The sequence below is a fragment of the Dama dama genome, chromosome 23 (genome assembly GCF_033118175.1).
Source record: "Dama dama isolate Ldn47 chromosome 23, ASM3311817v1, whole genome shotgun sequence".
In the NCBI taxonomy this organism is placed as follows: Eukaryota; Metazoa; Chordata; class Mammalia; order Artiodactyla; family Cervidae; genus Dama; species Dama dama.
Genome location: NC_083703.1, coordinates 39,944,087 through 39,970,802, shown reverse-complemented (window position 1 = coordinate 39,970,802; position 26,716 = coordinate 39,944,087). Strand labels below are relative to the sequence as shown.

Sequence of the window (26,716 nt, the reverse complement as noted above, 5' to 3'; positions counted from 1 at the left end):
AGAAGGATTTGCTAATGGCAAGGGTTCCAGCTCCCTCAAAATATTTCCTGAGGGAAAAATTCAACTAAATACACATGGTATCTTGGATTGGATTCTGGACCAAAAAAGTCTTTCTGTCATTTACTATAAAGGACATAGTGGGGCATTAGATGAGATCTGAATAAAGTCTGCAGATTAGATAACATCGTTAACAATGCATCTGGCTTCTTTCACACAGACTGTATCTTGGAGACTCGGCCAGCTGTGCCTGGAGCAACAGTGTGCTCTTTCTCACAGAATGACTCTTCCCTGAAAGTTAATGAAAGTTAATGTTACTGCAGTTTTGTAACACAATGTCCCTATTTTTAGATAAATACCCACTAAGTATTTAGGGAAAAAGGGATACAATGCCTGCAACTAGCTCTCATGGTCTAGATAAAAGGAGGGGATGTGTGCATGTGTATATGTGTGTCTGTGCATGTGTGAGCACGCATGCGTGTGTCAACAGGAAATCACTAACACTGGGAATCTGGGTGAAGGGCAGACATGATTTCTTCATTGACTTTTTGCAACTTTTTTGAATGTCTGAACTGATTTCAAAATGAAAATTTAAAAATTCTTGAAGTGAGTCTCTGTTCAGAATTAGGAAATATCCTTAGGTGTGGGAGACATTATTTCCCCCTCTTTCTTGGAATGGTTTGCCCAGAGGAGAAGCCTTCTTGGCTGATGGTACAGGGACCAGGACCACGAAGCTGGAGCCCGGGTCTGAAGAGGGTCTGTGCCATGAGAGGCTCTCTGCTTCTTCCACATCAGTTTTTCAACCTCAAATGTTTCACGTTCTCATCAAAGTTGCCTGGGTAGCAACCACCCCAAGGATATGACACTTGGGGATACGATTTCATCTTGGAAGCCCAGGAACCCACAGAAATAGCCAAGTTATCTCTCTGGCCCTTGGCATTCCTGACAGACATCAGATGACACGGACTCTAAATGATTATCTATTATTAGAAGATCAGGGACAAAGAGAAATCTAAGCAGGACATACCAATAGAAACCAAGGTTGAAGCAAAAGAGGTTATACAGTAAGAAGAAAAACAGAACAACATTTTTTCACATCTGGCATTGAAACAAATTACTGTTTTAAATTAAAACCAAGATTGCAGTGGTTATGCTGTGTCAATAAACTTCTAGAAAGTCATATAGCATCTCTGACTTCACTTCCAATGGCCACTAGGATGAAAAGTCAACAATAGTAATTAACATTGGGTGCCCAGTTGGGCTAGGCTTTATTTCATTATCTCATCTAATTCTATAGTATCTCTATTATTTTTGCACAATATGACTATTAGGGCTTTTTATAGATGAGGAAACAGACTTGGAGATGTCTAATGGTTTGCTTGAGCCCATAAAACTGAACACCCTGCTTTTCAAAGTCAATGCTATCTTAGTTCTAAAGTTCATGGTGTTTCATAAACATTCACCAGTTTACTGCTCTATCCAAAGATTCTGCAGCTACATTCCTGGTGACCCCTCCCTTTGCTGGAAGGAGGTCACCAAGGGAGGAGAAAGCCACGTCAATCATTAATTAGGATGCACATGAATGTTGGGAGCAGCGTTACTCATAACAGGCTCAAACTAGAAAGCACCCAAGGCCCAACCCAATGGCATGGATGCCAGGAGATATACACACAATGGAATTCAGAAAATGGAATGCAGATAATGGAAGATTCATTCCATGACAAAGAGCAGGTTGCTGCTCCAGACACAACTGGCTGAGTCTCCAAGATAAAATCTGTGTCAAAAAAGCCAGACACACAAGAGTTGTCTCCTTTAGCATGATGCTTACACAAAGCTCTAGGACAGACAAAACCAACTTATGATGGCAGGTCAGGATGGCAGTCACCCTGAGAAATAAACGGGGCTTCGGGGGACACTTCCAGGTGATGGAGACGGTGGATGCCTGTGGTGGCTACATGGATAAAAAATTGTCAAGCTGAGCACTTGAAATTTATACACTTCATGGATATATGTTAAACCTCAATAGCCATGTGTATAAATCAAGCCAACAGAAAACACCTAGAGACCAGCCTGAGCATTTCACCTTGAACCCCAAGGGCAACTTTTAAATTCCAAGCAAGTCTGATCATCTCAGGGCCAGAGTGTGCACACAAACCATCTCCAAAAGGTTCTACGCTGTTCCTGGGGCTGACAGCAGATAGCTCGTCACCAGCCAGCTGAGTGAGTCTCTTGAGCAACTCATCCTTGTCCCCAGGGAAGGGGTGCTGATACTGGCCTTTGAGCCACAAACTCCACTCTTAATAGCAAATGCAACAGTGGAAATCTGCTAGGAGGGTTGATATCCAGGACCCATTGCCTTAAAATTCCCAAACAAATTTTTAGAACATTTTTAAAAGGTTATAATTTAGAAATAAGATAAAACTGGTCTCTCTGCTTTCTTTTTCAGGTCTTTACTCCTAACCACCCCTCCCCATCCTCACAAATCTTTAATAAATACAATGAATAAGAAAAAAAGTCCAAATGACAAGGACCCAGTACCTGAATGATTCTCTCAAATAGGAAAAGAAGGTCTTGCTTATGAAGCAAGAAGGAAAAATGATTTTAGGAAACAAAAGAAACAGAAAATCTTTCAGAACATAGACTAGCTCAGAACAAAAGGAAAGAACAGATCAGATCAGTCATGTGGCTTATAAATTACTACTATCTGTTTTCCCCTACCCTCTCTGGTTGCTTTACATCCAAGAATGATGCTGTTCTAGGCACTTTACACGCACTGACTCTTCAGCTCCTCCACCAAACCCCTGGTGGGAAGACCGTGATTTATTTTAGAGCTGAGGAAACCCAGAGACATGGATGCCACACAGGTACCAAGGGAAGCCAGGATTCAAGCCCACGAACTCTGGTTATGTCAACTGTGTTTATCTACAAGGAAATAAAAAGATGCCGGAGAACTGTGTGCACTATTACATTTTGAGTGTGAGAAACCGATTGCTAATGGGATAACCCAGTGGAAACACAGTTTTTGAAAATATTTATAGAGATCCTATCAACTGGTTCCAAAGTTCATCCACTCAGGGAAGCAGTCAGGGGCATCAGCCTAGAGCTCCCTGCCTTACTGAGACCTGTAAATGCAGTGATTTACAGAAAGCGCTCAACGTGTTGGCCTCTAGAGCCATGACACGATCGCCCCCGTCTTAGGAATGAGGACAGAAGCCTAAGGTCTGTCACTTCCCTCTGATCGGAGGCACAGATTCCAGAGAAAGTCAGGCATGAAACAGGGACCCATCACAGGACAGGCTCACTCATCAGCTCGTCTGGACACTTTCTGCTCCCCTGCTTCTGCCAAAGAGGAAGCGAGAGTCCAGAAGCTGAAGTTCAGCGAGGGCGCGTGTCTTAGAAAGAGTGAGAGGAGGTGGCCTGGCAGCCAGCCCAGCTGTGTCTTTCTAAGTGACTCTGGCCTCATCACTTCACCTCTCTGACTGTCACTGCCTGCAACTTCTGAACTGCCATCTACTCCTCACCCAGGGCAGGGAAGACAGAAGGAGCACTCTGAACCTAACTGATGATTAAAATAATTCCCAGTATTCTCCAGGAATTCTAACAGAACCCAGAGTCTAAACAACATGATGTCCAAAAGGGGTAGGTTGCAGCCTACATGACAAAGCTCAAAGATGAAGTGAGGTCATATAGCCTCTTGGCTTATTTAAGTTCTAGCATTCTTTCAAGAAAGTAAAGTAGAAGAAATAGAAGTTAACGTTTGATGACAAGAGGCAGACCTTTGTTGCGGGGAACTCAAACTGTGAAATGCAAACGTGCACCATCGCAAATAGTGATGGGGACGTCTGTTTTCACAGTTCCTGGGACAAGGGGTGGTTACAGAAGCCTGTGCCTGTGCTGGCCCTCGCTTCAGCCCTGTCACAATGCACAGAAGTTAAACGACTTTCCCTGGACGGTGGAGAACCTGGTTGTTCCTACTGCAAAGAAGTCAGGAAATAGCATAGTGGCACTCGCTCTGTACGAGAAGGGCAAGAGGAGCCGGTTCTGTCTTTTGGTGCTAACATGGTCACCTCTGGCTGCATAGCTGGATTAAAGATCAGGGCTGAGCTGGACGGGGTACTCACTGCTTTCCAAGCATTCCAAACACTTTTATGTACTTTACATGTATTTAAACTACCCTTTGACTGACATGAATACATAACTCCTATGTGTTTTTCCTTTGGGTCTTCTAGAAGCCCACCCAGAGACAAACGGATTAGAGTTGAGTGGTTCCCCTGGGAGAGGAGCCCAGGTAGCTCAGGTCCCCGAAGCAGGGAGGCAGCCAATGCCCTGTGCTTTGTTAGCCAGTTACCACTGGGAAGAGAGGTAGCACAGGGATGCCTCAGAGCTAGCCGCCCCCCAGGGGAGGCAGCTAGGGCCTCACACACCTGCTCCCTCACTCCCTGCCGGAGGGTGGCTTCCCCAGAGTGGGGCGAGCATTAATCCTCCCCACTTCCCCTTTCCATCCAAGCTGGACTGGCGGGAAAATGCTGCAGGTACTGGAAATCCAGGAGGGGAGTGAGTGTCAGTGCAGCGGGCACAGTGGTGCTTGGTAAGCCTGCAGCAGGTGAAGAAACGGAGGCACAGAGAGGTTAAGACACATGACCAAGCACACACAGCTCAGCGGCAGCAGAGCTGGGACTTGAATCCACAGTCCAGTCTGAGCTGTGGTCAGGAAAAGAGGGGCGGTCTTCTATCTATTTAAACTAATTTTCAAAAATAATATAGACGTGCTTTCCCTAGGCTGCAAGAGGTCGATCTTCCTCCTGCTCTGTACCTTTTGATGATGTACAAAGAGATCCTCTCCTTCCAGGTGACATGGACGCAAGGACTAGGTCGGAAGTCAGAATCACCGTGGCTTAACTCTTAACTTGGCACCACTATGCCTCTCAGCCTACGACTTTCAGAAGGACTCTGTCTAAAACAGAGCAGGTAACGCAATAACTCAAGGGATTAAACCAAACTCTGAATTCAAACTTCAAAGTAAATCACGCTAGATTTTGAAGCTTGAGTTAGACTTATGCGTGCATGCTCAGTCGTATCCAGCTCTTTGAGACCTCATGGACTCTATGTAGCCAGCCAGGCTCCTCAGTCCATGAGATTTCCCAGGCAAGAATACTGGAGTGTGTTGCCATTTCCTCCTCCAGGGGATCTTTCCAACCCAGGGAACTGAACCCACTCTCCTGCATTGGCAGGCAGATTCTTTATGACTGCACCATCTGGGAATCCCCAGGCTTGAATGCTCATTTAAAAAAATGATATGAAGCAAGGAAGTTTTCATTGTTTAAAGCTCAAGGAATGACTTCAGACTTCTTTCTTAAGCACACTAGACTCTCTAGTGTTTAACCACATTTCTCTATAAAGAAAATAAAACATTCATGTAAGTAAATTGATGTTCTCTTTGAAATATGTGGGAATTGGGTTTAAGGCTACTTTTTCTTCAAATAATGGTAATACCCTTCAGAGAAAATACACATTTTGACAGCCACTAAAGAAAGCAAAACCATATCTTGTTTCTCATTACTGACTTTTAGAAATACAGTTGGCTTCTCTGTATCTTTGTTGAGTGTTTGTGTGCAATTTGAATGAAATAGAAAGTTGAGGATTACTAACATTTTTGGGAGTTGGAAAAATTTTGTTTTTCTTGAAACAAGACTTGAAAACAGAGGGATTTCCTTAAGATTAATATCAAATCAGAAGTAAAAATTCTTTTGCTCGAAGAAAATCAAAACAGTATCCACAAAAATGCAACAAGTTCTGTAAAGTGTAGATTTCACTACCAGAAAGTTGGGACTAAGTTCTCTCATTGGTTGAAAGAGACTGAAGCGGAAGTGGTGTGATGTGAAACCCACCAATAAGGAGCAAGTGTTGGGATAACAAAGGATGTCACAGGGTCTATACCTTACTGGGCGGGGCACTCAGGAGTGAGTACACTTCACTCTGTCCATGAGTTACAGATCCTGGGCTTTTGAGGAGGATGCCAAATGGTATACATGCTTTTGTTAAAGCAGTTGCTTGTCCCTGCACGTACCACTTGTGCAGAGTGGAAGGTAGAGAGCTTGCCACAAGGGAAACACGATACGGGGCCCTGGAATCAAGAGAGAGCTAGGTCGAATGGGAACTTATCTCATCCTCCTACCAGGAGAGCAAAGCTGATGTCAATCAACCAACATCTGTTCAAGAACCTCTACACGGCAGGGTTTTGTGCAGCAGTGCTTTAAAGAACAGTCTAAACAGAAGTCAAATTCTCTATGATAGGGCACCACCATTTAGGCTGGCAATTTTAGAGCTTTGAGACCGTTTATCATAACATTCTCACCTGGCAAGTGCTGACCTACAGGGCTCCGACAGGAGCACATGGACAAAGTGGTAGTTGGGTGAGAGCTATTTGGTTTTTTCATTGGCTTTTCTCTGTGCAACTGAAGAACTCCTGTGTGAAGATTAGCATTGTATCCATACACTAAATGCACATGTGTTCACATGGTTCTTTTTCACATATGAGTGATGGATTTCTACATGGGTTACAGCACTGAAATACCTCCTCCAACTTCCTTAATGACAGGATGGGATTCTGTAGATCTAGGCTTTACATTTCCACCTCCTCAGTCAGCACTCTCTCCCCCAGAAGCTGTGGGAAAGGAGGACAGGACTAGATTTTTTTTGAAGAAGAGAAACCCAACTGGTATTCTTGAAAAGCCTTATAAGCAAGCATCAGTTGACACCGGTTCTGAAGAAATTTGAGGTTTGGAATCCTGGGGGTGGCATTTAAAGTGAATCCATTCAAAGTGAATTATAACCTCCCAGGAAGTGAGATTGGTGAAAATAAACTGATAAACAAGAGGAGACCCAGGCTGAATCCAATCTCTCCTACCCACCAGCAGCATAACCCTCCACAAGTCACTTTATACATCTTGACCTCCGGTCCTGAATTTGCAAAACAGAACAAAATCTACACAAAGGTACCAACCGTGAGTTGATCACACAACTCAAAGGAATCACTGTGTTAATAAGGTCTTAGTAAACTAGTGAGCCCGTCATTGAGGAATATGTAAAACAGATCAGATCATTTAGACTCCATTTTCTTGCCAGAGTCCGAATCTAAACTGGCTCATTTAAGGGGACTGGTTTTCTAATCAGTAGGATCACATCTTTCCCCACAACTCGGCACGTGATGAGTTTCTCAGGTCACCTTCTGCTTTGGCTCGCCTCCCTCTTAATTTCAAAAGCCCAGCACATTCTCTGCACTTCTCAAAACAGAATAATGGTTTCATTGATGAAGCAACAGATATGATGAAGCATCTGCTTTAATGCAAAAGCTTAAACAAAACAAACAATAAAAAAGTGTGGCTGTGTGTTGTCTGGGTACACCCACACATCCGCAGACAGTGGCACTTTGAGCTGCCTCTACCAATGGTGAGCCTACTATTCTTGAATCTAATCCCTTGAATTTACAAATTAAATGTTTAAAGTAATTTTCATTTAGATACAATTGACAAATATTTTAGTTCTATTAGGTGTATAACACAATTAAACAATGTTTTCCAATCTCCTTAGTTTCTTATGAGAAAATATGAACATCGGCACCAGCAAGGGAGAGGGGTAAGGTTCAAAACACAGGGTTTAAAAAAAATAAACTGGGGTGGGGGGCTTCCTTGGTGGTTCAGTGGTAAAGAATCTGCCTGCCAATGCAGGAGACACGGGTTTGATCCCTGCTCCGGGAACTAAACCCGTGTGCCATAACTACTTAGCCTGCACGCTAGAGCCTGTGCTCTGCAACAAAAGAAGCTGCCACAATGAGAAGCCGTGCACCGAAACTAGACAGTAACCCCTGCTTGCCACAACTAGAGAAGAACCTGTGCAGCAACAAAGACCCAGCAAAGCCAAATAAACAAAGTAAAAAAAATTTTTTTTTTAATTTATAAGTTTTTTTTTTTTTAATGTGGACCATTTTTAAGCTCTTTATTGAATTTGTTGCAATATTGCTTCTGTTTTATGTTTTGTGTTTCTGGCCACGAGGCACATGAGATCTTAGCTCCCTGACCAAAGGTTGAACCCACATTCCCCAGTGGTCCAGTGGAAGGCAACCACTGGGCCACCAGGGAAGTCCCCTCAAAAAAACAGGCTCTGAATCCAAAGAAGAAAGTTCAGAAGCTGCACTGGCTAGGCTGGTATAGCCCTGGACAGCTGGCTCCAGTTGGCAGAACCCAGCCTTGCTCCAGGGCGCACGGATGCCGGCTTCACAGGGCTGAGGCCAAGACCTACTGCCAGCGCTGGGACAGGCAGCCTGGATGTCAGCTTCCCTCCTCATGACCTTAGATTTTTAGATGGAAAGCTCCATCTTTCCAGAGCAGCAAAGCGTTTGTGTCAAAGACTGCTGGCCACATTCAAATCTGTTTTTAGAGAAGATGAGATCCGGGCTCCAACCAACAGCAATACCCTATCTGAACTGTCACCTTCTGAGACGCCAGCGGGAGAGCTTCCCACCACCCCACCCCACCCCCGCCCCCCGGAAGGACCGGCAGCTCCGGTCGGTGCTCACGGCATCGGCGGGGAAGGAAGGCAAGGCCTGGCGCCCCGGGGAGGAGCCTCGTCTCCGTGGGCTGGCTGGCACTGCGGCCGCATAGCCCAGCGCTGACATCAGCGCCCGCCTGGCTCTCCCGCCAGTGCGGGGTCTGAGCCGGTGTCCCCTGAGAGGCAGGCTCGGGGGGCGGGACCGAGAGGGCCGGGCTGCTCTTCCGATGTCCCGAAGGCATGCATTTCCATCCCCAAGGCACATCCTGCGGCACATTCCTTCCAGCTTTCTCTCCAGCAGCCGGGCTCTAACCACGCCCCACCCACCCAGGCGCAAGCCACAGGAAAACAAACAAGGCTTTGATTCCTTTGTGAGAAAATCAAAAAGCTGCTGAAATTCACTTCAGGGAGAGGCGGGGGGAGAGAGAGGCGGGGAGACACCACCGGCAAACCACACGCTGTTTACTACTTTCCACAAACAGACCCAATCAGAAAGAAGCCGATTCCAGCTTTGCTTTATGAACGGCCTAGAAAAGTTGGGTAGCTCTTTTTGATCGCTGCTGCCCAGTGAATGAGGTCTCTGAAATTTGTCCTTCAGAGTCAATCTTCTGAAGTTAAAAAAAAAAAATCCCTTAAGACTCTAGCCCTGGAAAAAGAGAGGTCTTGCCAACAATCTTCCCTTGGCCAAAGTAACTATTAGCAATTCAGCTCTCCAACGAGGTTAGAAAGAAAGTTATTTCCCCTTGACTTTGGAGAAAACACCTTTCATGTGACCTCCAAAATTTGATACTTATTTTTAAAGATACACAAAACAAACTTGTCCATTTGACTTTTTTGTTTGTTTGTTTTTGCTTACTCCCAAACTTATTGAATTCTGTGATTAGAAGCCCACAGGGCAGTTACCCTTTGGGGAGAAGGGGGACAGGAAGGGGGGTCCCTGGGGGTTTTGATGTTGTCATGTTATGCTGCACTGGTGCTTGCTCCCTGTGGCAACTCACCCAGCTGCACACCGTGGCCTCTGCCCTCCTCTGAGGGTAAAAAAGGGTACTTTCCAACCAGTACAGCACAAACCCCCACGGCTTGCTGAGACACACCTTCAGAAGACCCTCAAGGCCCACACAGAGCGCACAATCAGGCAGGCACAATCAGGCAGGCAACAGGAATGGTCCACCGCTGAACAGACCCATCTGCGGCTCCCATCAGTTGCTCCGCCAAACGTGTCCGAGCCTGATGCTCAGCCCCGAAGCGAGGTATATAACATGAAGTCAACTTCAAGAAGCTGTGTTTCTAGTTCAGATCAGCCCAGGGGGGTGGAGTGTGTTGCTGTTTTGAACTCCAGAGAAAATGCCACCCAAGAGAACTAACACAGGCTACACTGTCCTGCCAGGCCATAGGCGACAAATATATCGTCGTTTTATTGAAGTATAGTTGATTTACAAAGTCCTATTAGTTTCAGGTGTATAGTAAACTGACTCAGATATGTATAGACACACATCCTGGAGGAGGAAATGGCAACCCACTCCAGTATTCTTGCCTGGAGAAGCCCATGGACAGAGGAGTCTGGTGAGCTACAGTCTGTGGGGTTGCACAGAGTCAGACACCAGTGACTGAGCACATATATACACACATATATAGATACACACATATGTATTCTTTTTCAGACTCCTCCCACATAGGTTATTACAAACTGTTAAGTATATAGGTCCTTGTGCTATACAGTAGGTCCTTGTTGCTTATCTATTTTACCTACAGTAGGGTGTATCTGTTAATCCCAAACTCCTCATCTATCCCTCCCTCCCCTTCCCCCTTTGATAACCATAAGTTTCTTTCTAGGGCTGTGAATTTCTGTTTTTAAATAATTCCACTGGTATCTTTTCTCGACAGCAGGTATAAGCAATTCTACACACACACACACACACACACACACACACGTATTTTAAAGGCAAGGTGGTACTCACCTATCTGGTCTTCGGGGATCAGCGATTCGATGGGGGGGTCCAGCTCGGAGCTCTGGGACAGGTAGTTCTTCACCTGGGTCATGAACTGCCGGATGGTCTGCAGGAGGTCGGTGCTGGACACGTGGCACTCCTTGTTCTCCTGCAGGAAGCTCACGTAATCCTGCACCAAGCAGCCGAAGTAGGTGCGCTTGTCGCGGGCCAGCTCGGCGATCCGGCGCACCATGCGCTTCTCCGGGGTCAGGAACGAGCTGAAGACGCCGCTCATCTTGCGAAGCTGGGACTTGACGAGCTTGGGTAGCACGAAGGAGCTGTTCCGCTTCTTCTTGGACTTGATGGGGGGGGCCATGGTCTCCTGATCGCTCTCGCCGTCGTAGTCCTCCAGGCTGCTGTTGGTGTCCGCCTCGTAGCCAAAGAGGGGCATGCTGCGGTCCAGGTCCAGCGAGTCGGAGGAGGAAGTGGAAAGGCTCATGTCACTCAGCCGCTGGCGGCCCGCGCGCCACGGGGGCCGGGATGCCGAGGCCGAGGCGGCGGCGCGCCGGGCCCTTGCGCAATCCCCCGAGGCCAGGACCGCCTCCGCCTCCGTCTCCGCCGGGGCAGGCGCCCCCCCTGCGCAGCTCGCCGGGCCCGCCGCGGGCTCCGGGCGAGGCCGGCCGCCGGTCAAGGTCTTGGCGCCGCCCTCCGCCTCGAGGAAAGACGCCTGCTTCTTGAGCCGGGGTGGAGGCACGGGGGTGGGTTTCGCGCCAAGCCGCGCCGCGTCCCCGGGCTGGTGCAGGGCGACGGTTTCCGGCATGCCGGCCGGGGGCGCCGCGGGCCCGGCCAGCTGGGGGCCGGCTGGCTGACTATGAATAGCGGGCGGCGGGGGCCTGGGCGGCGGGGACCGAGGCCTCTCGGTGCCATCCGCGTCGGGAGTCCGGGTGCAGGGCCGCCGGGGGCCCCCGCCGAGGTCCTGGCTGTGCACTTTGAAGAAGAGGGGATTAATAAAGCACAGGGCCCCGTTGGTCTGGCTGCACTCCAGTTCCGAGGGCGTCCTGGTTTTTATAGAATGCACTCCATTTATCAGGCAGAGCTGACGCGAGGAGGCCGGACCCACGCCATCGTCGTAGCCGCCGTCGGAGGAGGGAGGCCTATGGGGAGGTGGAGGGTTTGGGGGTTTGTTGTCAGCTGGAGAGCTCCAAAAATCTGAAAGTCATTATCAGTGAACACAAGAATGTAAATACAGTGCACTCGGCCGGTCCATCACAAAAAGCACACTTGCCTGGCAATGCATGGCTTTGGAGGGGAGGTGCTACGCTGGAGTGTGGTGTTTTCCTTTCTCTCTCTCTCTTTTTGCTTTTAACTGCATTCCTTTACTGGAAGGGCTGGAAATACTGCCAGGCCCAGCTGCAGGCTCCCAGGAAGGCTCGGGAGGCTTTGGGCTTCAAGGCTCTTGAGAAATGGCTTGGCTGTTGCCTACAGCGGGCCCAGCCCTCCCCCAGGTGAGAAAAAAGGAAGAGTGGGAGCTGGGAGAAGGCTGGAGGGGGGGCGGTCCCCGGGGTGGGGGGCCACTTGCTCCACCAAGAGGGAGTTTGCCTGCCCAGCAGCAGCACCCTTTCTGATGGATCCCCTTATCCTGGGGTGCCCTCCTCTGCCCCCCAGGGTCTGCAGTTCCCCTTTAATGGGCAGGAGGAGCAGCTGGGCCTGAGGACATTACACAATCTGCCTGGGGTTTTACACATTCAGCATTAAAACCCAAAAGGAGGAAAAATGCACTCATAGGGCCCATCAGCAAAAAAAAAAAACCAGCACAACTGGGCTCAGGCCAAGGATAAGTGCAAGTTCGACCGTCTTTGTGGTTTGCTGCCCACTCTTCCCAAATCTTCCAGCCTCCTAGCCATGGCCACTGTGGCTCAGCACACTCTGGAGTGGGGCACATCGCTGTGATTGCAGCCACCCTGCCTGTGTGTCCTTGGACGGACAGGCTGGTCTTCCATGCAAATCAAGGGAGGCTGTGGTGCTGATAAATACCTGGTGTTACTTCCATCTGGAATAGGTTGCTCTCTCTACAGCTTTGCCTTGCTCTGTTTGCTGAAACTGTTTCTTTCCTAAGGGCCCAGCATGGCTGGTCACCAGGGTCTGGAGAGAGGGTGAGGCTGGGAGCCCTGGGCCTGCCTTTTCCTTGCCACGCCTTGCCCTGACCTTGGCTCCTGTTGCCCGCTTTCTGCCGTCCTTCCTTCCCTCTAGGTCTGTGCTGTCCAACAGGGGAGCCAGCAGCCACCTGTGGCCAGTGAGCGCTTGAAATCCAGCTTGTGCAACAAGGGACTCAATTTTCCATCTTATTTCATGTAAACCCATTTAAATGTAAAACCGGACAATTCCATTACTGGGAAACTCAAGTAGGTCTGGAACTTGGGTATGCGAAACTACTTCGTCAGTTGTAAATTTAATGGACTCTAGATACTGATCCATGTATTTTTGCTGAAAATTTAGTGCGTGAATAGAAATGTGCTGTAAGGATATAATATATACTGGATTTCAAACACTTAGCAAGGAAAAAAGAAGGTAAGATATTTCATTACTATTTTAAAAAATAGGGATGATATATTGAAATAGCATTTCACATAGTAAATAAATTATAAAAATTAACTGCACCTTTAATTCTCTTTCATGTGGCCACTAGGAAATTTAAAAGTGCACACGGGCTGGCCTTACATATTTTTATAGTGGCCAGTATAGGGCTGCTCTAGCTTGAAATTTAAGCCTCCTTAAATTCCCACTGTCACCGTTGTTAAGACTTTGCAAATATAGAACATATAGTTCCTGTGTATGTGTTGTTCCCATACAGACTATAAAGCTGGGGTGTGGGCAAGGGGGAGAGACCCTATGGATCCTTAAACCCTTACTGTGGCTGCCATATAGCAGACCCTCCAGAAACACTTGTTGGATGAACAAATACATGAGGTACAGGGTTTTAAAAAGGGATGTCTCTTCACAAAATGAAGTGCACAGTAACAATTACACGTTGAATATCTATGGGCTTCTCTGGTGGCTCAGACAGTAAAGAATCTGCCTGCAATGCAGGAGGCCTGAGTTTGAGCCCTGGGTTGGGAAGATCCCCAGGAGAACGGAAAGGCTACCCACTCCAGTATTCTTGCCTGAAGACTTCATGGATAGAGGAGCCCAGGAGCCTGGTGGGTTACAGTCCACAGGGTCACAGAGACTGGGACATGATTGAGCGATTAATACTTTCGCTTTTAAAAAAAATTTGCTTCTGGTGAGTGGCCACCAGAACAGTTTTTTTTTTTTTTTTTTTGCCTCAGCCTTTGCAGGGGGCAAGGGCTGCCCCCAGATACTCTAGTCCTTGAGCCCTGGCCTGAAGCACACATAGCAGGTGGATCACCCACCTAGGAGTCCAGTGGATGGAGGTCACCAGAGGAAAGAGACCTGGAACACGTCCTCAGCAGGGCTAGAATCTAGGTGGTGATGTGACCTTAAACTCAGGAAATGCTTTGAACTCTCTCCAAGGTGTATAAAGCTCAGTGGCAGAGATGGCATGACTTTTCAGCAGGGACACTTATGTGGCCCTGTTATTTCTACCAGGACTCTGCTTCCTTGTCCTGCGACCCAGCTGCCCATCAGGCAGGCCTTGGACGCATGTGGCAATTCTTCTGAGGCAATCTAGGTTTCAGAGGGGACCATGACTCTTAACTCCAGGCTTCTCTGTGAATTCTGCAGGCTCCCCTGGCAATGGCACCCCCATCAGAACAAATTCTTTAGAGTAAGGGGAAAACGTGCCCAAGGAAGGACATTTCTTATTTGCTGGGTCAAGTATCACAGTTTCTTAGGTTCTAAGAATCCCGGGACTTGCACTTCTGAATCCCAAACTCTCACTCAAATACCATGGCCTGGTTGTTCATCTATCTGAAGTATGGAGCCCTGAAATCTTAAGAGAATGCCCCTTTCTCATCAAGGAGGAAAACATTGTGTGTGTGTGTGTGTGTGTGTCTGTGTGTGTGTCTGTGTGAAAGTCAAATGCACACAGATTCCCCAGAGCAACAGGACCCAGAAGTGACGTTGGGGGAGTGGTGTGTCCTGAGCCCCTAACATCCACCGCCCAGCACGGGGCTGGGTTGAGGGGCACGAGGGGAAGTGAACATCTGGCTGGCTGGGTGGGGATGCAGGGCAGGGTGAGGGGCGTGGCCGAGAACACCGGGGCAGAAGTGAGACAGAGAGGAACTGAGACAGATGTTCCCTGGAAGCCCGTGCAGTTAGATTCCTCAAGCACAGAAGTGCCGTCAACGCCGTGTGTTCTAGAATACAACTCAAGCAGGGGAGGTGCCCGAGCTGGACTTCCCTGTCCATCAGGCACGGCCATTCCCCAGCAATATGCCATAGAAAGGCAGGACCTATGACAGACACTCGCCGGACATTTGAGGGAGCTCAAACTCATCAATGGGAGAATTGTGGGGAGCTCCCCAGGCAAACCCAGCACCGGCCTCTGAGAGCTGGTTCAATGCTTGACTTAGAAAAAGACTCTCAAAAGCTGTGACTCAGGGCCTCCTGAAGTTCTGACATGGAGGTGAGGGTTACATTCTGATGCAACAATGTACCACGGGCCACTGGCTCTGCTCCACCCATGCATGACAAGAGACTGGGCAAGGGCACCCACTTACTTAGTCCCAGTTGGGCGAGTTCTTCAAGCTGAGCCTCGGTCTTGGCTGTTGAAATGGCATAAGGCAACTTCAAGGTAAATGGCAGGACGTCCCTGATTTTTCAAAAGAGAGAATACACATGATTACATGTCTCATTTCTGTCTCTTGCTTTCATTTCCATCCTAGAAAGGTTTCAGCTGAAAGTATTTTATTTTCTTGTAAGTATCGTTAATTTACAGTGTTTCCGATATACGGCAAAGTGATTCACTTTTATACACATATATAGTCTTTTTCCAGATTCTTTTCCATTACAGGTTATTACAAGATATTGAATACAGTGCCCTGTGCTGTGCAGTAGGTCCCTGTTATTTATCTACAGCTTAAACTATTTCAACATCGCATCACATCCAACTGGACTTGTCTTGACTGGTGACCAGACTGGGCGGGTCATGACTCCTGCCCATGTTAACACATGCAGGACAGACTGAGTTCCTGGTTCCAGATCAGCAGTGAAGATGGAATTGCATTCCCGGGCAGCTAAACTGTATCTAGAGTTAATATTGGACTCACTGACTATGATGGTTGATCTGTCATGCAAATAAAACATTAGCTATCAATTTGCTACCTGCTCTGGATGTTGGACCCCAACTCCCTGGGTGGGAATGTGTGATCCTAAACTGAGATGTGTTACCCACTACCTTTCCCACGGTAGGTTCTCAGTGAATGTCTGTTGATTTTACTTGTGAGGGGTTCCAGCTGGAGCCCAAACACTGTCCTTTGTGTGCTGGTGACAGACCTTCCTCTTGAGTCTTCAGGTAGTGTTTGTCTAACTGTGATGTGTGCCTGAATCCATGGGGGTCTTGTGAGGCTGCGCTCTGATTCAACAGGTCTGGGGGAGGCTGGAGGTTTGGCATTCCTGCCAAGCTCCCTGCCCCTGGATCACACTTTGAGCAGAAAAGCAAAACTAAAGGAACTCATGTGACAGCCCTACCCCTAAAGAGTCTGGTGCCATGTGTGGACCAGGAAACACACGCACCGCAGCACTGCAGACCAGCAGACCCAAGAGGAAGGAGCTGGGCTTGCAAAAGGATACCACCATGGCCAGAGCATAGCGTCACCACCGTGACCTCCTGCTTTGTGACCTCCTGCTTTCTTCAAATGGAGAAGGAAATAGCAACCCACTCCAGTGTTCTTGCCTGGAGAATCCCAGGGACAGCGGAGCCTGGTGGGCTGCCATCTGTGGGGTCACACAGAGTCGGACACGACTGAAGTGACTTAGCAACAGCAGCAGCTTTCTCCAAAAGGGCAAAGCCAGACTTGAGAAGCATTTGCTTATCTTCATACACAAGGACCTGGGCTGCCCTGGTGGCTCAGATGGTAAAGACCCCACCTGCAATGCTAGCAGACCTAGGTTCAATCCCTGGGTCGGGAAGATCCCCTGAAGAAGGAAATGGCAACCCACTTGAGTATTCTTGCCTGGAGAATCCCCTGGACAGAGGAACCTGGAGGGCCACAGTCCATGGGGTCACAGAGTCGGACACAACAGAAGGACTAACACTTAGACACAAGGATTAGGGTCATGCTCTCAGCACTGGTGAAATCTAAATGGGGCTCAGCACACAGCCTGGCCTGATACAAATGGGAGAGAGTGTGCTTCAAATAAACAGATGAATGAATGTGCAATGACAATAATGACTTCTCAGGAAAGGACTTTTTTCCCCCTCCATTGATGTTATTGATCTTACAAAGAAAGAATTCATTCATTCATCCAGCAAAGTCTATGGTAATCCACAATGTGCCAGACACTGTTCTAGGTGCTTCAAACAAAACAAAGTCCACACCTGCATGAAGCGTCACTCCAGTGGATGCCAGCAGACAGAACAATAATGCAATTCATAGAATCTATGAGAAGCAGATGTGCTCCATGGATAAAAATAAAGCACAAAAGCAGAAAAATAAAGAGGGTTCAAGTATGAGAGTTGGTCTCACATTCCAGGCAGAGGGAACAGCAGGTGCAAAGGCCCTGGGGTGGGAGAGTGTCTGGTGTGTATGAAGAACAGCAAGGAGACCCCTCCCCTCCCATGCCTGCCATGAAGTGTGTGAGGGCAACGCTTGGAGTGTCTGTGTTCTGTCTGCACAAGACACTCTGGATATTTCTACTGAAGAAAGTAACTACACCAAACAACTTGTCATTTACAGGAAGACTGGGCAATACTCTGGGCTGCAGCAGATTAAATCTGGATGACTGGAGAATCTTGGAGCCCTTGAGGCTGTTGACAATGAATAACAAATTAGTAAGGTCTACGAAAAGAGCAAAACATGAATAGAGTGTAACAGGGTTAAGAGGACTCACATAAATATTAGGAGCTGGCAGTCAAGAGGCTCCTCTTTCCAGGGTGTCAAGCCAGGGTCACATCCTGCTTCCAGCAGACCCTTCTGCCCCTAGATGCTATGATCACCTCCCTCTACTTGTCCCCATGCATCTGCTCTGGATGAAGCAGGTGGAGTGTCAGGGGACACAGCATTTGTGTAAGAGCTGCTGCCTGACCCAGGAGAGGCCATGGCCCTGATGATAATCTTAAATGAAGGCTAACAAGAACCAGAACTTTGTAACGCCAAAGTATCATGCAAATATATGTTTCCATGGCTTGCCCACTTCATGAAAACCTACTTTCTTTAGACGATCTGGGAGGAAAACCACGTATTGTCTGACTCAGGTGGGTTCTTTACCACTGAGTCACCTGGGAAGCCCCAAACAAAAACCAACCTACGTTTATTTTAAGATTTTACTTTGCCCAGCACAGTACCTAGAGCCTAAAACATCGCATGATTGGTTTTGGTTTTCCTTAATGACAGAGATGGCAGGAAACCACACCTGTCATTCACTCATGGGTGGTTTTAGGCTTTGATCTACTAGAAAATTAGATGTTGTTTGTGAGTCCTCTCCCGCTGTGCTGGCCAAGGGCACAACCCAGCCCCTCCTCACGTACACACACAAAAGGGGGCGCCTCCTTCTCACCTACACCCTGGCTCTAAAACTCTCAAGATAGACAAAATAAAGTCACCTTTGTTAAAAATGTTTCACTCGAGAGTGTTAGTACATGCGTACTCGTTTTATTTTTTAATTTTGTTTTTACTCCATGTGTAGTTTCTTCTAAAGAGCAGACTGGCTATTGATCACAAAATGTCAACAGAGGGTCTGCCTGTGAGCACCTGTCTTGACATCATGTGTGTAGGCCACCAAGGCTTCTATGGACTCTGTCCCCTCCAGTCATCCAGTGGCCCTGGACAGTGGTACCCAGTCTACCATGACCACTGATGGCAGAGATGATATACTTCTCAGGCTGCCAAATCCTGTTTTCTGGGTGGGACGATCTTTTTTTTAAACCTATTTAGTTTTAATTGAAGAATAATTGCTTTACAATATTGTGTTGTTTCTGCCATACATCAACATGAATCAGCCATAGGGACACATATGTCCCCTCCCTCTTGGACCTCCTTCCCTCCTCCCACCCCATCCCAGCCCTCTAGGCTGTCACAGAGCCTAGGTGGGACTATCTTTCATAACAACAGCGGGCCCACCAAGACGTGAACTATGACGTGCAAACGTTGGCCAACCTTGCCTCTGGCCCACAGGAGCCTCTCAGGGGCCCGTGCCACAGCAGGTGTGCATGCCTGGGGACGTGGGGGCTTCTGCACTGCCCTCCTCAATTGGGCGGATCCCCTCACACCCGGGCAGGTGGTGGCCCCTGCAGGGTGCTCACGGGGTCCTGGTCAGTCCCATTCAGGGGCGTAAAAGCCCTGTTTCTTGCCCCTCTGAAAGTACCCCCACATCAGGCTGCTGACCGTGGCTTCGACTGGCCTAGTTTGGGGACCTCCGGGAATGGACAGCTTGGGTTTCCTCTACCACCCAGCTCCACCAAGGCTCCGGGTCCAACAGGTGCAACAAACATCTCACTCAGTTTTTGAGAAACAGCCCACGTATTAAATTACCATAAAATAACCCGATTCTAAATAGACTTCTCAGCCACGGGTGGGACGGGGATGAGAAGTATATTTTGCAAAAAAAAAAAAAAAACCCCAGGAACACACGCTCATCTCTGCTCTGTCAGCTCCAACAGATGTGCAGAAAAGCCCAGGGACCAGCCCCCACCCCCCCACCGGCCCTGCCCCGAGCCAGGCTACCTGAGAGGAAGCAATGTCAGCCTCTGCAGACAATGTGTTTCGATCCTGATTCACAGAAAGAATCCTTGATTTGAGAAACTGGGGTGGCTCACAAGAAAAGAAAGAAAGAAAGCCTTTCCCAATTTGTGCCCTCCTGACACTTGTTAACATAGGGGTTTGGGGCTTAGCTTCATGTAGACTGAAACAGTCCCTTTAGTTACAAAAAAGACAGGGGTACCCAGTGGGCCTAAAGGAGAGGGATGCAAGATTTAGGGGCTGAAGGCACCCACAATTCTAGATGAACTGCATCTACTGGGGAGTTTTCAGAAACATTAGGATCTTGATTTATTTTGAAGTAGAAAAGGATATATTGCTTTGCCAGGCAAAGGAGGACATGGAAGGCCCCTGCCTTGAAAACCTATGTGTTCCAATCCCAGAGGAGTTTTTTTTTTTGGATTGGAGTGTAGCCAATTAACAATGTTGTAATAGTTTCAGGTGGACAGCGAAGGGACTCAGCAATACACACACATGTATCCGTTCTCACCCAAACTCCCCTCCTATCCAGCCTGCCACAAAACATTGTGCAGAGCTGCCTGTGCTGTGCATAAGGTCCTTGTTGGTTATCCAGTTTATTCTTTTTTTTGTAAATTATTTATTGGGGGTTTATTGTAGCATGTGGGATCTTGTTCCCCAGCCAGGGATTGAACCCAGGCCCCCTGCATTGGGAGCACAGAGTCTTAGACACTGGACCAGCAGAGAAGTTCCCTATCCAGTTAAATATAGCACTGTGTACATGTCCAACCTAAACGCACTAACTGTCCCTTCCACTCCCCCTCCCCCCAGCACCCATAGGTTCCTTCTCTAAGACTGTGAGTCTGTGAGTCTCTATTTTGTAAGTTCATTTGTATCATTTCTGTTTAGATTCCACATATACGGTTGTCACACCATATTTCTGCTTCTCTGTCTGACTTACTTCATTCCGTGTGACACTCTTAGTTCCATCCATGAGGAATATTAGGATCTTTAAACATGACAGGTTTGCATCACAGGTCCCTTTCTACGTGAGTGTGTGATTTTACATTTACAGGGGCCAGGGCAGTCATTTAAGCCTGGCACAGGGGGGCCTGGGGACCCTTTTACCTCAGGGGCCAATCCTTCCAGGGACATCCAATAGCTGACAAGCCCTCCGGAGCCCCCTGCCCGGCGTGAATGAAGAAACCTGGGAGCTGGTGACAGCACAGTCACCAAGCAGCGGCTTGACATCAGGAGACAAAGGGAGCCTTACCTGCTGATGCAGTAGAAAGCAATGAGCCGGAATAAATCCGCAAAGCTGATTCCTGAGCCTTCCAGGGAAAAGGCTGGAAAAGAGAGAGTTCGGAAACCAGCTGAGTGTCCCCGAGTGCATCCTGGGAAAGGAAAGGCCCTCGATATTGCTGGCTGGGAGAGCAGGAGCATCTCCGGGCTCCCTGACTGACTCCCGCATGCCTGATGGGAACCAGCTGTACGGAGGACGCATGGTCGTGGGAGACAGGCCAGGGAAGGGTGGGCAGCCCACAAGTCCAGCCCCTGACTCATCGGAGCACGTGCTCCAGTGCTTGGTAAACAGAGCAGCCCAGACTCAAATTACACAACTATCTTTTTTCTAAAGTTCAGGATGCAAAACTGGGCAGAGTAAAAGGGTCAGATGGGCTGGAGCGAGAGGCTAGCAGGAGGCAGGGCGTAGGGGGACACCAAGGCCCCCCTCGAGCCCTTGACCCTCCCGGGCTGGACCTCCTGGATCACAAATGCGCCACTTGTGGTTAAGACAAAAGGCAGAAGGAGCGTGAAGCCTGGAGGATAACACAGGTTCCCATACATCAGCTTGGGTTCAACTCTGCAGGAAAGATGCTAAAATTGATTTACTTCGAGAGCCCCCGCCCCACCCCACTGCCTCCACTAAGTATGCAACCTTCCAACAAAGAAGTATTCCGGCAAGATGGTGTGCCATTCTGTAAATCTTCCAAATGATGGAACAGAGAGAGTGGCTCGACTTCAAAAATTCATGTATTTGCCAACCACTCCTTACACTGTCTTGGCTGAAACACCACCCTTGCAGCCCTTCTTCCAGAAATTCTCCAAAGAGCTTCAGCTCTGTGACGATCCCCTAACTTCAGATGAGTTTCTCTCCCTTCCAAATCCTCATTTATTTTGCTTGTTTCTTGTTTGTGTTGTATTATTTTGCTTACTTACTATTTCTTTACTACCCCTATACATATACCCTGACTGACAGACACAGAAAGAGAAACATACATATATGTACCACAATTGTGGAGTAAAAGGGAACGAACTTGGGTAGGTTAACATCTCTGCTCTCAGTTTTCTCATCTGTAAAATGGACAATAATTATACTTCCCTTGTCTTCCAGAAGGAGAGTAGTGGGTAGTGCAATCTTTTAAAAAGTGAGTAACTTCTTTGAAAGCAGTTCTATGCAGATATGAGTTGGTACTTATTATGCAAAACACTGTCCAGATGTTATGATGAAATAGCTATGAGGTTTGGGGTTTTTTGGTTTTGCTTTTTATATTTATTTATTGGGCTGTGCTGGGTCTTAGTTGTGGGCATGCAGGAGCTTTAGTTGAGGCATGTGACCTTTCAGTTGCAGCATGTGGGTTCTAGTTCCCTGACCAGGGATCACACCTGGGTCCCCTGCATTGGGAGCATGGAGTCTAAGCCACTAGACCGCCAGCAAAGTCCAAAAATATCTATGTTTTTAAGGCCAGCCCTTCCTCGCAAAGAAGGTAGACCCTGGCCAGGAAGGGGTCATCATGGGAGGCCTGTGGTAACCAGTTATAGGCAGGTTAATGTTTTGCTCAGACTAGGCAGACTAGCTCTTTCAGCTACTTTAAAACCAGAGAAGTGATAAAGATCTTCGCAAAACAGGGAGGAAAACCATGCAGCCAGGGAGGGATCTCAGTCGAACAACAAGAGAAGTTTAAAATACAAAACACTAACTGTACTTATTGTAGGAGGGGAAGGTGGGTGGGATTTGCAAGCTGACTTATCACGGTAAACTGTGGGAGTTGTTGTTCATTCACTAAATTGTCCGACTCTTTGTGACCCCATGGACTGCAGCACGCCAGGCTTCCCTGTCCTTCACTATCCCCTGGAATTTGCTCAAATTTATGTCCATTGAGTTGCTGATGCCATCCAACCATCTTGTCCTTTCACCCTAAGTCTTTCCCAGCATCAGGGTCTTTTCCAATGAGTCGGTTCTTTGCATCAGGTGGCCAGAGTATTGGAGCTTCAGCTTCAGCATCTGTCCTTCCAGTGAATATTCAAGGTTGATTTCCTTTAAGATGGATTGGTTGAATCTCCTTTCAAGTCCAAGGGACTCTCAAGAGACTTCAGCACCACAGTTCAAAAGCGTCAATTCTTTGGCGTTCAGCTTTCTTTATGGTCCAACTCTACATTTCCGTGCATGACTACTGGAAAAATCATAACTTTGACTAGACAGACCTTTGTCAGCAAAGCGGTGTCTCTGCTTTTTAATACACTGTCTAGGTTTGAAATGGCTTTCCTTCCAAGGGGCAAGAGTTTTTAAATTTCATGGCTCAATTACTGTCTGCAGTGATTTTGGAGTCCAAGAAAATAAAATCTGTCACTGTTTCCACTTTTCCCCCATCTATTTGCCATGAAGTGATGGGACCGGTTGCCATGATCCTAGTTTTTTGAATGTTGAGTTTTACACCAGCTTTTTCAACTGTGGACGTTAGAAGGGATTTAAAAACCACTCAGACTTATCACTTCTTGGCTAGCTGACTTTAAAAAGCCAACTCAGCATCGCCCTTTTTCACTTAATATTTAATTCATTGTCTTTCAGAGGGTGGGTTTGAAATCTACCTTTTGATTCCCTCCTAAATCATTAGGCAGATCATTAGCCAAGCTCAGTGACTGCTCAGATGACTCTGCACATGGGAGCTTTTCCCTGATGTCAGCGACCTTGGAAGAGGCCTGGGGGTAAACATCATAAGACCCCATCTACAGCTGACCTGAGGCCAGTCGTAGATCACACAGAGGCTGGCAAGTTCCGCTGGGGCCAGAAACATCTCCTCCAGACCCAGTTAATAGATATTTGGCTCAGTAAGACTCTGAACTCCAGGCTGAGTGGAAGCCTATATCTGCCCCCAAATCAGTCTCAAGACCTTCGGTTCCTTCAAAGACAGGGACTGAGGGTGCTCAGCTTATAATGAGCATCTGGTCTACATCGGCTTATTGAACAGTCGATGGCATCCAAACTGGCCTTCACACCTGGGCTCGCTCACCTGTGGCTGAGAAAGGCCTCCCCCTTGGGGCTGTAGGTCCACCTTCTTATTGTCACTGGGAGGCTCATAGGGCATCAGGATTGTGTGTTCCCCTTTTCCTTGAAAACTTGACCTTCCAAAGACTTCATGTTTCCAGGGACCACAGATTAGCAGAAAGAAACCAACACTCCTGATTCTCTCCCTCCAAAATTTCAGCCAGTCCATTTCTCCAAGGAGCTGGATTCAGCCTATGACCAGCTGCCCCTATAGAACACTGTACAAGGATGGCCTAGAGGGGACAATCCCCTCTAGGGCTATTCAAGGGCTGTGCAGACACACACTTTGGCATGAGATCCCAAAAAAAGACTGTTGTGCAGCCCGTCCTTCAGCTTAGCCATCAGCAAACCTGGGGACCACGCCCAGCGTAACTGGGAAATTAGCCTCTGTGAGGCCCTGTCATGTGCCAGGCAATAGACTGCGAACCTTGCACACAGGCTGTTTAACTGAACTGTCAACAGCTCTCTGAGGTCACCACCATCCCATTATACAGATAAGAAAACCAAGGCTCTTGTGCTAGGTTATCTACAGGGAACAAGTGACAGCTCCAGGACTCAGACCCACGTCTGTCCATCTTCAAGTTGCAGGCCCTCTCCCCCTCCACTTACTTAAAGACCTCATTTCACCGGGACCTCACCACCTGACAACCACTTACTGTATGTGCTTTCCTTTATGGCAAATTCCTTGAGTGGGACTCCAAATTCACAGGGCAGGCGAAGGCAGAGGACTTTCTTCTGCATTTTGGTGGATTTACGAACCAGGAAGATCTAGAGGAGGGAAAAGAAATGCAAGCTGAAGAGACGTCTAGAAGGCTGGGACCTGGGTGTGTCATTTCCTACACATGTAGCTTCCATGCATGGAACCCCTCTCATAGCCAAACTACAGGGTTTCAGGTGCACATTGCTGCCATGGATACTGATGAGCCAGCAGGCCACAGATGCCCGCCTTTGGTAACCAGTCTCGGAGGATCCCACTTCTCCACGAGACTGAGAACCTCCTCAATCTGTGAAACATTTTCAGTTTGGTGACTATTTTACAGCTCATGATACATACTCTCCAGCTTATGTCTGATAAGGCATCCTGGCTGATGAACCCTAAATTCTAGACACAGGTAACACGGCTCAGCCATTGTGGAGAATTGGAAGTTCATTGGCTAATCTGGCTCATGAGTATATTTAAGATAGAAATCTGAATTTGTTGCCAACATTGGAAAAGTACAAGGTCTTTCACTTTACACAAGAAAATCTAGTGGCCAGTGTCTCTTGGAAAATGGGATAATAAGGCAAGACCTGGCTTGGCCACATCTGCTGGAGCTGAAAATGGGAAGTGCTCTGAGGTTCGCGCCAGCCAACACACAGGCTGGTGGTCCCTTTACTCCTGACTCACTTTGCTTTCTGACAACTCCCTCCAGTTCCAAACGGTGTCTTTAGATGCATGTTTAAACCAGCCCAAGCCCAGTGCTGATCTCAGGAGGCCATCCAAGCATATGTTACTGTAGAGCTGGGCATGCCACATTCAGCTGTGCACTGCACAAACCTGGGGGCGTCATCTACCCAGATGACAAACGCAATGGTACTCCCTGGAGTTTGTGGTGTGGTGGCCTGGCTGCATGCCGGTTCCCTCCTGTGACTCATGACCCTTCTTCCAAGGAGACCATCCAGTCCTGTTTCTTCATTTTTCTTTCCTCTGTGTTTGGCTATCTGCTCCTACGTTTCTGCAGCCTTTTACTTTTCCCATCTAATTGTCATCTCTTTCTTGATGTCCAGTCAATAGCTCCTAAGATACCTTTATGGGGGGAGAAGGGGTAACAGGAACTGGGTGTCTGTGGAAGACAGGAAGGTCATCTTCAGGGCTCTCTTTTTCCCCAGTGACCATAGAGAGGTGGCCACAGAATGTGCCAGCAGTGGGAGTCCATGGCTCTGGGTCACCCTGAAGCAGAAGCGGGTGCTCCCACAATGCTCTTGTGATGAGGAAAAGCCTCAAAGCACTGCTGGGAGGCAGCTGCTGTTGGTGGAAAGAAGTATCTCTCCCTTTGAGAGGTCGGGGTCTGCTTGAGTCTTGAGGCTCAGGGAGGGTACAATCTCTGAGCCTTATCTCCTGAACATCCAAAACCTTAGGTCAGCAGTTGGCAAAGCACGGCCTACAGACCAAACCCATCCTGCGACTTGCTTTCATAAACAAAGTTTTATTGACATACAGCCTTGCTGCTTGGTCTACATATTTAAACAGCTGCGGCTGCCCTGTGATGGCAGAGTTGAGTGGCTGTGACAGAGGCTCTATGGCCACAAAGCTCCAAATACTGACATTCGGACTCTTCACAGAAAGAATTTGCCGGCCCTTGTCTTAGGGTTATAGATGAATTAGGGATGGTGGCACCCTAAGGACCAGATGCCACTAGGGTTGGTCTTTCAAACCTTTCTCTTTCACACACCTGCTCCTCCTTCTATTCAGGATCCTTGCTTCTCCTGGAGAACTGTGGCCTCTCCCCTCCTCACCCTGCCCTCAGCCCCATCCCATCAGGCAGGTCCTGCTCAGGGATCCGGAAGGTGGAGAACCTCCTGCCTGACTTGCTCCCCACCAGCTTCCAGCAGGAATGGACGTGCCTGACTCCAGGTGCTGGGACGAGCACGGAGATGAAGTGTTGCCTAGCAACACGGCAACCTCCCTCATTAGAATTTTTTTTTTGCAGAAACACAGGAGCAGACAACTCAACTTGCAAAAAGTGGGGGCCTCACAGAAAGGGGTCCTGATCATATAGACCAAAACCAGAGACAACAACCCAGCGAGCCCTCGGCCAAGGAATTCTCCGCAAGGATGATCCAATACTGCGCCTGTCCTCCTGAACGTGTTCCAGCAAGGACTTAGTCTTGTCTGCTTCCGTCAGATGAGGAACAAAGACTCACTTGTGAGTCAAAAAGTGACAACCAACAAGCTTTGGCTGATAGGAAACTGGAAAGTTTATTTTTGTGTCCAGCTGTTACAACATTCCTTGGCCAGCTACAGAAGGAATTTTCTCCCCGCCTCTCCATCTATTTCTTAGTTTCTATCTCTTGTGGTGTGTTGTTTCCAGCCTTATTTTATCTGT

At 48.0% G+C, this 26,716-nt stretch overlaps 1 protein-coding gene across 12 annotated transcripts in view; it reads right to left on the bottom strand.

Annotated features, from left to right (window-relative positions):
- The window catches only part of RIN2 (Ras and Rab interactor 2), a 212,378-nt gene that overhangs the window by 12,692 nt on the left and 172,970 nt on the right, over window positions 1-26,716 (bottom strand). For 11 of the 12 annotated variants that reach the window (XM_061126440.1, XM_061126438.1, XM_061126432.1 and 8 more), the window contains 4 exons: window positions 24,287-24,398; window positions 20,580-20,700; window positions 15,152-15,243; window positions 10,503-11,681 (listed from right to left, as the gene is read on the bottom strand). In XM_061126440.1, the coding sequence (XP_060982423.1) occupies window positions 10,503-11,681; window positions 15,152-15,243; window positions 20,580-20,700; window positions 24,287-24,398 (1,504 nt within the window). The remainder of the gene's footprint in view (window positions 1-10,502; window positions 11,682-15,151; window positions 15,244-20,579; window positions 20,701-24,286; window positions 24,399-26,716) is intronic. The other variant, XM_061126430.1, reaches the window with a different exon arrangement.